Below are 12,659 nucleotides of genomic sequence, written 5' to 3'. Positions count from 1 at the left end.
TTCAGCACTAAGCAGGAGAGGAACTACCAGACCCCCGTCATCAACGAGTGCCCAGTGGAGAGAGTGGACAGCTTCAAATACCTCGGAGTTCACATCACGCAGGACCTGTCATGGTCCTGTCACATCAACACCGTGGTGAAAAAGGCCCGACAGCGTCTCTACCACCTCAGACGCTTGAGAGACTTCCAACTGCCCTCCAAGGTGCTCAGGAACTTTTACTCGTGCACCATAGAGAGCATCCTGGCGGGAAACATCTTAACCTGGTTCGGGAATAGCACCATGCAGGACAGACGAGCTCTACAGAGGGTTGTGCGGTCAGCTGAGCGCACCATCCGCTCCGAGCTCCCTGACCTGCACTCAATCTACAGCAGGCGGTGCTGGACCAAGGCCAGGAAGATCGTGAAGGACCTCAGCCATCCCAACAACAGACTGTTCTCTCTGTTGAGGTCAGGAAAGCGATTCCGCTCCCTGAAGACCAACACAGAGAGACTGAGGAGGAGCTTCTTCCCGCAGGCGATACGGTCTCTCAATCACACCACCACACAGTACTGACCCACACATATGGTTCTTACACACACACTGGACTTTCTGGACTTTGGTTTTGCACAAAACTGGTCACTATATTCTTCATTTCCGGTTAATACTTGTACAGCTGCTGTTATTGTGTATATATTTATTTATATTTAGATTTCTTCATACATTCTTATATAGTTCTATATTGTGTATTGTGTATTTTGTTGTACAGTTATTTTATTTTCAACTTTAATTTATATATTTATCTTTATCTTATTCTTCCCAGTTAAATTTACCCTTCATTCTAATTTGTGTTGTACAGTTATTTCATTTTTAACCTTAATTTATATTCTATTCCTTCCTAGTTAAATTTACCCTTTTTAATTTTTCATATTTATTTCCTATCTTATTCATAGCCTTTTCCTTTTTTGTTTTCTTTAGGTCACGAGCAGTTGTCCAAGCATTTCACTACATATCGTACTGTGTATGACTGTGTACGTGACAAATAAAATTTGAATTTGAATTTGAATTTTATATGTGATAAAAACATTAAAAACTGCTCAGATGTTGAAATCTTTCTACGTATACTTTAGGTTCAGCTCTCCAGCCTGGCATTTGGTTAAGCATGATTCAAACATTTGATTTTGTTTAACTGGTTTTAATTATAGTTACTTTTTGTGAACATTTGTTGCAGCATTTAAAAATACATCATTTATTTTCAAACTTTTATTTGATTTAGAGCATCATATTTGACCAAAGTAAATGTTTTAATTTCATATAAAATAACTGAAGCAGTGAACTAAATATCTGAAATCTTTCCTTCCTTAAAAGTTATAATCCTACTTAAGTTATAGTGCAAACGCTTAAGCAACAAATATACTTGATGCTAATTAATTCATATTTCCCTTTGATGTTGCAACTATGCGGTCACTTCTGTCTTTAAACAAAATAATATTTTCCAGTTACAGAAATCATAAAGTCCAAACTAAAGTGCTACTGTTGCTATATGCATTTTATATAAATCATGGATGATGGTCCTGACATGAAGGAAGAGAAAGTTACAGGTTGCATCCTTTGACTTTGTCTCCGTGCCTTTGGGCGATTTTCAGAAGGACAGATGTTTCTGTTCAATTCTTAAATCAATTTTTTCAAACACAAACACTATTTTAAAGCTTCTAGAGAGTAAAATATTAATGATAATTATAATAACAATAATAAAAACAAAAGCTCTCAGATCCATCAAACCAAGCAGCAGAAAGAACAATAACTGAAGAGAAAACTTTAACCTTGTAGACTTCATTATGTTCCAGCTGCTCTACAGACGCTGTGACCTCGAACTTAAGCAGGTCGTAACTTATGTGCAGCTCAATAACTTCATAATCAGACCCTGTGGTATTTAGGCAGCAGAACAACTAAGAATAACAACTACAAATAATGTTTTTAGGTTTCTGTTGTACTGCAAGGTTCTGTACAGGAGAACCAAACCAAGAGCAAATATTACGTCTCATTTACACCTGAGCACGAAGAGCCATCAACATTTAGCAAATTGAATCATCTTTGTTTAGATGCAAGAAGAATCATATAGAAATGAAAAAGTAGAAATAGAAATCCAGAGCAAAGATATCCTCTAATTCAGCATAGCACATGTGCAGCTGCTGCGATTCACGTAAGCATTCGGCTCGTCGCTGTTGCACATTTTTCTCTCGCTGTTCTGGCTCACAGCGCTGCAAACACAAAAATAAATATCCCCAAAGCTGTGAAAGGGAGCTAATTAGTAAGAGTATTGTTACTCTCCGCAGGAGTAGTCCAGCAGTAGAAATCAGTCCAATAACAAGGTGTGTAACATCTAGCAGGGTGACAGAAAAACCCAGGGTAACTTCTAAGGACCTCAACGTCTCTCACATTGTGTTTTTTAAACATGCTTCCATTCGTCACTTCAGTCTTTACTCTGAAATACAGGAAGAGAAATTATGGCTGAAACAATTTCTCATGAAACCAGGGGTGTGGTCCAACAGTCAGTTTGGTGAGGAAGGTTCCTAACTGAGAGAAGTGACCCAGAAGTATCTGTGTAGCAGCCACAATGAATCCAGATCATGAGCTTTATTAACTGATCAAAGTCTCTTCTTTCATCTTCTGTATCATTCAGTTTGCATTGGTAATGCCCATTATTGTAATGCTTTTTTAAGACGAGCAAAACTTTATTTCACTTTGGGTTAGCTGGGATAAGTGATGGATGGAGGGAATTTTACTTCAGCCACAGAAATCCTAAACAGGAAGGAGGAGCAGAGTTACAGTGGATCACTATCCAGCAGGGAAACAAGGTTTATTTCAATTTCTTGGCCATGAGTGAGATTTACTGAGTGGGCAAATTAGGGAGACGACACCATCAGATCCCGAGCCCTCCATGTGTTAATCAAGAGACGGCTGCTGTGCTACATCCATAAATAATGAATAAATTAGGAGCTAAAGCTGAAAGGACAGTTTATTTGTACCATCTTCACGTGAACACATTCAAGAACATCACAGATGAAGAAACATTAAAAACTTCCACACTACATAAAGCAAGAAAAATAGTTTTTCTTTCAGGTGGTTTCAGAAAAACAGAAACATCAAACATCTCCAAGACTCTCTTTGAAAGAACTAAAAACCTTTGTTCTCATGGTCCAATCATGAGTGAACTCCCCGATGAAGCCTTGTGTGCTAAAACATGTCAGAGTTTTAAAGGTTAAACATGAGTTTCCAAAACGTTTTGCTGGAGAACAATGAACTATTTGACTGAGTTTCAATCATTTACAGACGAGCAAAACCAGGACAGAGAAAAAAGGACAAAACTGACTCAGTAAAACAACAGAAAAGAAGATCCCATGTAGATCTGTATTATGTAGAAGTTCAGCCCAGCAACCAGTTCAGTTCAACACAAGTTTAAATGATTCTATCTGAACTCTGTGGAGCCTGATCTCAAGCTTTTTGAGTCTGACACAGAAACCAGAGGATCTTTCTGTGTCTTCAGATTCACTGTGATCCAGTGATGGGAGTGATTTCAGCCCTGAGTGATCGCGCTGATGTTTGCACAGAGCAGACAATGAGGTGAATGTTTGGGCACATTGGTAACAGTGAAACAGTTTATTAGTAACGTGGGATCGTTTGTGTGCAGAGTATGAACTGAGATTCCTGAAGCTCTTGTCACACTGGTCACAGCTGTAGTTTCCTTCCATGTGTGTACGTTCATGAATGTTACGATGACCTGAATGTGAGAAGCTTCTCTCACAGTGTCTGCACTTGTGTGGTTTCTCTCCTGTGTGGACTCGTTCGTGTGATTTAAGATGACCTTCAGTGGTGAAAGATGACCCACACTGATCACAGAGGTGCTTTTTAACCCCACTGTGAATCAGTTCATGTCGTTTTAACTCACTTGGTGTGGTGAAGCTTCTCCCACATTCTTTGCAGTATTTCAGTTTGTCTCCAGTGTGTCTACGTTGATGTAGTTTTAGGGTCTTTTGCTGACTGAAAGTTTTTCCACAGAGGTCACAATGAAAGTCTTTCCCACCACCACAGTGATGACAGGGTTGAGAACTGGATCCATCTGTGTCGCTCTGCTTCTAAACAAAGACACAAAGACAGTGTAAGTCAGTCCTTCAACATTTGTATCCTGAACGTCGCCTGAAATAAAGAGCATCTCTGCAGACGTCCAACTACATTTGACTGTTTCAGTTAACACACTCAGTTTACTGGGCTGCAATAACTACAATACTACCACCATAATACTACAGTAATACTAAAATCATAACTGAAAGGAAAATCTGAATAATCACTCAGAGCTGCTTTTCCATGCAGTAGAATTGCTAACATGCTAACACAGTTTAATGAGCAGAGTTGTTCCAAACAGTCAGGCTAAAATGACAAGATAACAATATAAATACATACCTCACAGTAGCTGCACTTGTAGAGTCTCTTTCTGGTGTGGATCTGTTGGTGTTCTCTCAGGTAACGTGGAGCTTTAAAAGTCTTCTCACACAGGTCACATCGATAAGGTCTCTCCTCAGTGTGGGTAAACATGTGTCGTTGTAAGACTGAGTCTGTTGTAAACTGTTTGCCACACTGTTCACAGCAGTACACATCATGTCTGGTGTGAATGCGTAGGTGTGTATTTCGGCTTCCTCTCCGGCTGAAAGTTTTTCCACAGATGTCACAGCTGTATGCCTTAATTCCAGAGTGGGTAACTAGATGCCTCTGTAAGCTGCTACTGTGAGTAAAAGCTCTGCCACACTGATCACAGCTGTACGCTTTAACTCCACTGTGGATGAGTTGGTGTTTTTTTAGAGAATCCTTCCAGGAAAAAGACTTTCCACACAAGTCACAGCTGAACGGTCTCTCTCCAGTGTGGATGACCTGATGCTGTTTTAGTGAAGCCTTCAGAGTAAACTCCATCCCACACTCGTCACAGCTGTATGGCTTAATTCCAGAGTGGGTAACTAGATGACTCTGTAAGTTGCTACTGCGAGTAAAAGCTCTGCCACACTGATCACAGCTGTACGCTTTAACTCCACTGTGCATGAGTTGGTGTTTTTTTAGGTAACCCTTCAAGGAAAAAGACTTTCCACACAAGTCACAGCTGAACGGTCTCTCTCCAGTGTGGATGACCTGATGCTGTTTTAGTGAAGCCTTCTCAGTAAAACCCTTCCCACACTCGTCACAGCTGTACGCTTTAACTCCAGTGTGGATGACCTGATGCTGTTTTAGTTTAGCCCTCACAGTAAAACCCTTCCCACACTCGTCACAGCTGTATGGCTTAATTCCAGAGTGGGTAACTAGATGCCTCTGTAAGTGGCTACTGTGAGTAAAAGCTCTGCCACACTGATCACAGCTGTACGCTTTAACTCCACTGTGGATGAGTTGGTGTTTTTTTAGGTAACCCTTCAAGGAAAAAGACTTTCCACACAAGTCACAGCTGAACGGTCTCTCTCCAGTGTGGATGACCTGATGCTGTTTTAGTGAAGCCTTCTCAGTAAAACCCTTCCCACACTCGTCACAGCTGTACGCTTTAACTCCAGTGTGGATGACCTGATGCCGTTTTAGTTTAGCCCTCACAGTAAAACCCTTCCCACACTCGTCACAGGTGTGTTTTTTCTCTCCCTTTCTTCTGTGAGGTTTGTCGGCCTCCTGAGAGCGCTGACTTCTGGCTCCATGTTGGTCCTGCAGTGACAGAGATACAAACAGAGGCAGTGAGTGAAATGCAGTCGTGGAACAAACTCAACCTTCAAACTCCATTAACACTAGTTTTAAACCTGAAGGTGGAGCGTGGCACCAAACACCTTAAAGGTCTCTTATCCCCACCTGCTGGTAGTTCTAACACATTACATCCAACCTGCTGTTAAAGATAATTCATGACTGTTCAAACACTAAAATCATGCACACACACACACACACACACACACACACACATTATTTTATAATTTAGATTATTTTGTTGTTTCCTATTACATATTTCTATAATTTGTATAGATTTATACAGAATTATTCAGTGATAATAAATCCTATGTTTGTTTATTTTAAAGGAACCCCGTTAGCTTCCACAACAGATGTTGCTCGTCTTCCGTCAAATACTCACATAAAATATTACACAATAAAGTGGATTCAAGATATCCACATAATTTCACTCTTACATCCACAGTGAGGTTTCACAATTGTTCAAATATAAGCAATCAATAAGTGACGGAAGTGACGAGTAAGGTAAGCGGAGTGACGAGTAAGGTAAGCGACCCATGTTGTAGGTGACGTCAGACGCCGGAGATTTGGCGGAATAAAAAAAAAGCAAATGGTAGCACAGAGTTTAACAAAGGTTTTTCAAGCTTCAGTATTACCAAATATACTAATCGATTGTCATATAACTAACAACATCTGTTCTATCATCTCTAACACCCTGGAGGACAACGGGGAGAGTTTAGACGCTCTCCAAGATTACATCGACCGCTGTTTTCAAGATCTAGTAATGAAGAAGGCCCTCAGTGCATCCTCCCCGACCAAAATTGAGACGCCGTCATCGAAGAGATGTCGCCCGGCAGACTCCCCCGGTACAACATCGCCTGCCGGCAAAGACATCGCAGACATCCTGGAGTCAATCGACAAGCGATTGTCCAGTTTCGATGCGAGGCTGGCCCTGGTGGAGATTTTACACCGGGAATTTAAATCTCTGAGAGAATCCCTGGAATTCAGCCAGCAGCAGGTGGAAACGCTTGCCGCTGAAAATGCCACGCTACGGGAGTCGGTCAAATCTCTCACCGATAACGTGACCCAGCTAAACATTGAAAATAAAAAAATAAAAGAGTCCGTTATCGATCTACAAGCCCGTAGCATGAGAGATAATCTTGTGTTCTCTGGTATTCCAGAATCTGTCGGAGAGGATGCGGAGGCAACGGTGAAAAGCTTCATCAAAATCCACCTGATGCTGCCGGAGGACACCGTAAAGAACATCGACTTCGATAGAGTACATCGCTTGGGGGGGCGTGAGGTCGCGGACCGGGAGACCACGGCCTATTGTGGCCAAATTCGGGCAATTCAAACAGAAGGAACAGGTGAAGAGTCGCGGCAGAGAGCTGAAAGGAACGGACTTCAGCGTGAACGACCAGTTCCCCAAAGAGATCCTGGAACGACGCAAGGTCCTGTTCCCAGTTCGACGTAGCTTCATCCAGAAAGGCTCCCGTGCTGTCATCGCCGTGGACCGGCTCTACGTGGACGGACAGCTGTACCGCGACCCCGGCACCACACTGTGGTTATACTGACTGCACTCCAGATAAGAACCCGCTACACTCTTTTCTTATTCATTCACACTTTCTCCTTTAACATGGGTTTAACCTAGTAATATCAATATGATGTCATAGCAGATATAACACCGTCACCCTCCGTCATTGCTTTAATTGGAATGTTTCCGTTTCGTTTCTTTTTTTTGTTGTTGCTCACAGTTCATGTGGTTTCTTTCTTTCTCTTGTCTTTCACTGCTGTGATCACCTACTTCCCCACTCACCTACAAACAACACCCTCTATTTCCTCCATATTTTCACACCACGATCACGCAAACACATCCGCTCAACGGCAGCACATTCACAACAGCCTCACAGCACGCACAGACTTGCAGGACACATAAGCAAGCCACGCTTGTTCATATTAGTGAATATTCACACATAGTCAGACTTATGGAGCCTCTCACCACACTTGTTTTTCTCTCTCTCTCTTTCTATTTACAAACAAGGGATGTTTCCACACTCTCTCCACCTGTCTAAACGAAACACCCAGCGTACATCATTCGACATACACACACAATTATGGGCATGCTGAGGTTTGTCACATGGAATGTAAATGGAGCTGGCACCAGAGGAAAGAGGTTAAAGCTATTTAACCAGCTTAAAAAACTACAGGCAGATGTTTTATTACAAGAAACTCACAGACCTGTCACAGGTTTAAACGAACTTAAAACACCTGAGTTTCCTAACGTGTTTGCAGCCTGTTATAATTCTAGACAACGGGGAGTAGCAATTTTAATACATAAAAATGTTAATTTTACAGTACTCGATACAGTTATAGATCCAGAGGGTAGATTTCTAATTATTAAACTATCAATATTGAACAAAAAACTATGTATTGTAAGTATATATGGTCCAAATGTTGATGAACCCTCATTCTTCCACGGATTTTTTAGTGCACTCTCTGAGCACCTCGATTGCGCACTCATTCTTGGCAGTGACCTCAACCTTGGACTAAATGAAGAAATGGATAGGCTCAACACAACAGGAACTCAGCGCAATTGGCAATCCACAAATATAATCAAACAGTATATGAGCGACTTTGGCCTTCGCGATGCATGGCGCTCCCTTCACCCCAACAGTAAGGAATATACTTTTTTCTCGCATGTTCATCACTCTTACTCTCGTCTGGATTATTTTTTGGTCACCAGCTCACTGCTGAGTGACATTTCAGACACTGAGATTCATCCTATAGCTGTCAGCGATCATGCTCCTGTATCTTTAACACTAATGCACAAGAATAATACTACGCTAAGTAAAAACTGGAGATTTAATACATCACTGCTTAAAGATGAAGACTTTATTACATATTTTAAAAAGGAATGGACTTCATATTTAGACTTTAATGACACTCCCGGAATATCTGCTTCTGTTCTATGGGAAGCAGGGAAAGCTGTGATGAGAGGTAAAATAATTTCTTTCTCATCACACAAAAAGAAAGAAGAAAACAAAAATATTCAGGAATTAGAAAAAAACATAAAATCACTAGAAGAAGCCTATGCGTGCGACCAAGATCAGGAAACATTGAACAAAATATGCAAGACAAAACTAGAATTAAATGAAACTATTAATAAAAAAACCCACAATTCCTTATACAAAGACTTCGCTTGCAGAATTTTGAACACAGTAACAAATCAGGCCGATTTCTAGCTAACCAGTTAAAAATAAATAAAGAAAAAACAACTATATGTGCTGCTAAAGATTTATCGGGGAACACAATATATGACCCTGGAAGAATAAACAACATTTTTAGGGATTTCTATGAAACTTTATACTCACCACAAATAAACCCATCTAAAAATGAAATTGATCGGTTTCTTGACAACGTAACTCTCCCAAAATTACTAGACAGTCAAGCAATGGAACTGGATTCGCCACTGACGCCAAGTGAATTCCAGGAAGCCCTGATAAGTATGCCCAATAATAAGGCTCCAGGTCCAGACGGCTTCCCTGCAGAATTCTACAAAGAATTCTGGACAATTCTGGCACCAGTATTCCACGGAATGTTGCAAGAAATCAAGGAAAATGGCAGACTACCACCAAATATGAATTCTGCCAACATTAGTCTCCTGCTAAAACCAGGCAAAGACCCTTTATTTCCCTCAAGCTATCGTCCAATTTCTCTTTTAAATGTAGACCTTAAAATAATCTGCAAAGCTCTCTCAAAGAGATTAGAGAAAATAACCCCCCTCTTAATTCATCCTGACCAAACTGGTTTCATAAAAGGTCGGCACTCCTCAACAAACACTCGTAGATTACTTAATTTAATAGACTACTCATACAATAAAAACATCGAAACCATAATATTTTCTTTAGATGCAGAAAAAGCATTTGACAGAGTTAACTGGAAATTTTTATTCGCAACTTTACACAAATTTGGTTTCGGAAACTCTTTTATAAACTGGATAAGAATATTATACAATTCCCCAACAGCTCGTATCAGAACAAATGACCAGACATCCTCCAGCTTCTGTCTCCTGAGGGGCACCAGACAGGGATGCCCACTCTCCCCTTCACTTTTTGCAATTTTTATCGAACCTCTAGCAGCAGCATTTAGACAGGCTACAACAATTAAGGGCATAAAATGTAAGAACATAGAGCATAAAATCAGTCTCTATGCGGATAATGTGTTGCTTTTTCTGCAAAACACACAAACCAACCTCTCTGAGGTAATTACTCTAATAAACTGGTTTTCAAGAGTTTCAGATTATTCAATTAACTGGCCAAAATCTACAGTTCTCCCCATTAACTGCTCCTTCCATAATTCTTCCTCTGCCCCACTGCAATCCGAAAATATTAAACATTTAGGTATTAATGTTTCTCCTAAGCTTTCAGACTTAACTAAATTAAATCACATCCCACTTCTAAAGAAAGTAGAAGGCGATCTGACTAGATGGAAATCTTTACCCATATCACTCATGGGAAGGGTCGCCACTATAAAAATGATCTTGCCAAAAATAAATTACTTATTTTTGATGATCCCTAACAAACCATCACAAGATTGGTTCAGATCTCTGGATTCATATATTTCCAAATTCCTTTGGAAAAATAAACCTCCGCATATCAGCTTAAAAACGCTACAAAGAACCAAGGATAGAGGAGGATTAGATCTGCCTAATTTTCACCAATACTTCTTAGCCAACAGGCTTCAGTTCATCTCAGAATGGTCAAAACATACCTTCTTAGATGAGCCCTGGCTAGATGTTGAACAGGCACTATGCAAGGATCTAGAGATTTCAGACCTACCATTTATTAGCTCAAACATCAAAAGACATGAATGCTTTAAAAGTATCAACATCAGCTTCTCTCTGACAGCATGGTGGGAGTTTCTAAAAATAACGGAGTCTTCATTAATCCCATGCAAACGTACACCTATCTGGAATAACCCTGACATATTACAAAACAATAATATGATTAATTTCCCAGAATGGAGTTGTAAAGGAATTAAATACTTAGAACATATATTAGAGGGAACAGAATTTATCCCATTTGACAGACTAGTTGCACAATATGGGATCAACAAGAAAAGATTTTTAGAATATCAACAAATTAAATCCATAATAAAAAAGAAATTCAACCTCAGTCAAGGTGAATTACAAACACCACCAAGTGCGGCACATCTCCTTACTCTTAAATCCCCCAAATTATTATCTAAAATATACAGAACACTTTCTAAATTAGATGAATCAATATCACTTCCTATTGCAAAGTGGGAAGCAGATTTATCAGTCAGTATAGACCAAAACTTCTGGTCTCAGGTATGCTTAAAAACCTTTAAATTGATTAAAAATCCCAGTCTGCAATTAATACAATACAAAATACTACATAGAGTGCACTATACAGGTCATCGGATGTTCAAGATGGGCTTTACATCTTCAAACAACTGCTCATACTGTCAAAGCAATACACCAGACAATTACATTCACGCTCTTTGGTTCTGTCCACCAGTGCAGAAGTTTTGGCGCGAGATATGTGAAGACTTATCAAAGTGTCTGAAATGTAACATTCCAACTTCCCCCTTAGTGTGTTTGTTGGGCAGCTTAGATAATGTCACTTCAGAAAAGAATATAGCCCATATGGTTTTCCCTGCCCTATGCATAGCCAAGAAAACTGTCCTCATGAACTGGAAAAATAAAAACAATCTTAATTCTAACCAATATAGAAATTATCTATTAGATTACATTAGTTTTGATACAGCCTCTGCCACCACATCAGATCAATTGCTCTGGGCTCCTTTGATCAGCTCCATCACCTAGTGGGGGTGGGGGGTCATAGTTTGGTCCAGCCTTCAATGTTGTGATTGGTGTGGGGGTAGGGACAGGCTTAGGGCGTCGGGGGTTTCCCCGGAGGCATCTTCGTTGGGGGGCTCAACCCGGGGTAGCGGTCATGTCCGGTTGGGGGCTTTTCTGACTATTTCCTCGTGGCTGCGTGCAGCGGGGCTAGGGGAGGGTCTGTGCTGATGGACGTGGGTTACTGACCTGGTAGCCTGTCTGCCCCTGGGTGGGTCCGGGATGGGCGTGAGGGTCTGGGGGCGCGCCGTCTCTGGGCCGGGGCCCTGGCCGGGCCTCGGGGCCTTGGGTCCTGGTTTGTGTGTTGCCGGGGTTGTGGGCGGGTGGGTGCATGGGGGCCCATCCCTGGCGCAGGGTGCTGCCGGTGTGTCGAGCCACCTGTGGGGCTCTTCAACCGGTGGGGAAGATTGTCACACCTTGCAGGAGCTTTCCTCTCCTCAGGAGCTCTCTGCAGGAGGGGGAGATACAGGAGAAGTGAAGGAAGATCTCAGCCTGGGTGTCTATTGTCTCATGTAGTCTGGAAGATGAGTGGATGGTGGGGTGGGTGCAGTTTTCTCTATGGTGGGTTTAGGTGGACTGTCCCGGGCTCTGTGGGGCCGGGGGGGCGCTGCTGCGCTGGGCCCCGGTCTGGATGGGCCTGAGCCCCCTTTCCCTGGTGGGTCGCGGAGTATGGGAGTGCCTACTGGGGTCAGTGGGGGAGCTGGCCCCAGGGAGGGGTCACCTGCCCCTCCCTTCCTTCCCTCCCCATCTCCAGCTGCCTCCCTCTTCCCGCTCCACCACAACCACCCACACATGCAGGGCCTTGGAGTAGGGGTATGTCACCAGGGTGCAGAGGAGGCTACCCCCCTCTGTCCCCTTCTGGCTGCCTCTGCCTCAATTTTATCCCACAACTTAGACATTCACATTACTCACACCCTCATTACACATACATATAGGATCTTGGGGGTGGGCACGATACACGGAGTCCAAGTTACCATCAGGGTGTACACCTCACACCTGGCATCGTTGCCCACCTCTCAATATTAAATACACGTAGACATTGAGGGCTAGCAGGAGGGAC

At 42.0% G+C, this 12,659-nt stretch overlaps 1 protein-coding gene across 3 annotated transcripts in view; it reads right to left on the bottom strand.

Annotated features, from left to right (window-relative positions):
- Window positions 1–2,688: 2,688 nt before the first annotated feature.
- The window catches only part of LOC309702220 (uncharacterized protein), a 72,230-nt gene continuing 62,259 nt past the window's right edge, over window positions 2,689–12,659 (bottom strand). For 2 of the 3 annotated variants that reach the window (XM_082526746.1, XM_082526747.1), the window contains exons 4-6: window positions 11,789–12,047; window positions 4,438–5,706; window positions 2,689–4,112 (exon numbers count right to left, since the gene is read on the bottom strand). In XM_082526746.1, coding sequence (XP_082382872.1) covers window positions 3,420–4,112; window positions 4,438–5,706; window positions 11,789–11,932 — 2,106 coding nt within the window. In that variant the 5' untranslated portion in view covers window positions 11,933–12,047 and the 3' untranslated portion in view covers window positions 2,689–3,419. The remainder of the gene's footprint in view (window positions 4,113–4,437; window positions 5,707–11,788; window positions 12,048–12,659) is intronic. The other variant, XM_082526745.1, reaches the window with a different exon arrangement.

This window comes from Aulonocara stuartgranti (genome assembly GCF_965226115.1).
Source record: "Aulonocara stuartgranti genome assembly, chromosome: 3".
Classification (NCBI taxonomy): domain Eukaryota; kingdom Metazoa; phylum Chordata; class Actinopteri; order Cichliformes; family Cichlidae; genus Aulonocara; species Aulonocara stuartgranti.
Note: the sequence above shows the minus strand (reverse complement) of the source record. Positions and strands in the feature narration are given on the sequence as shown.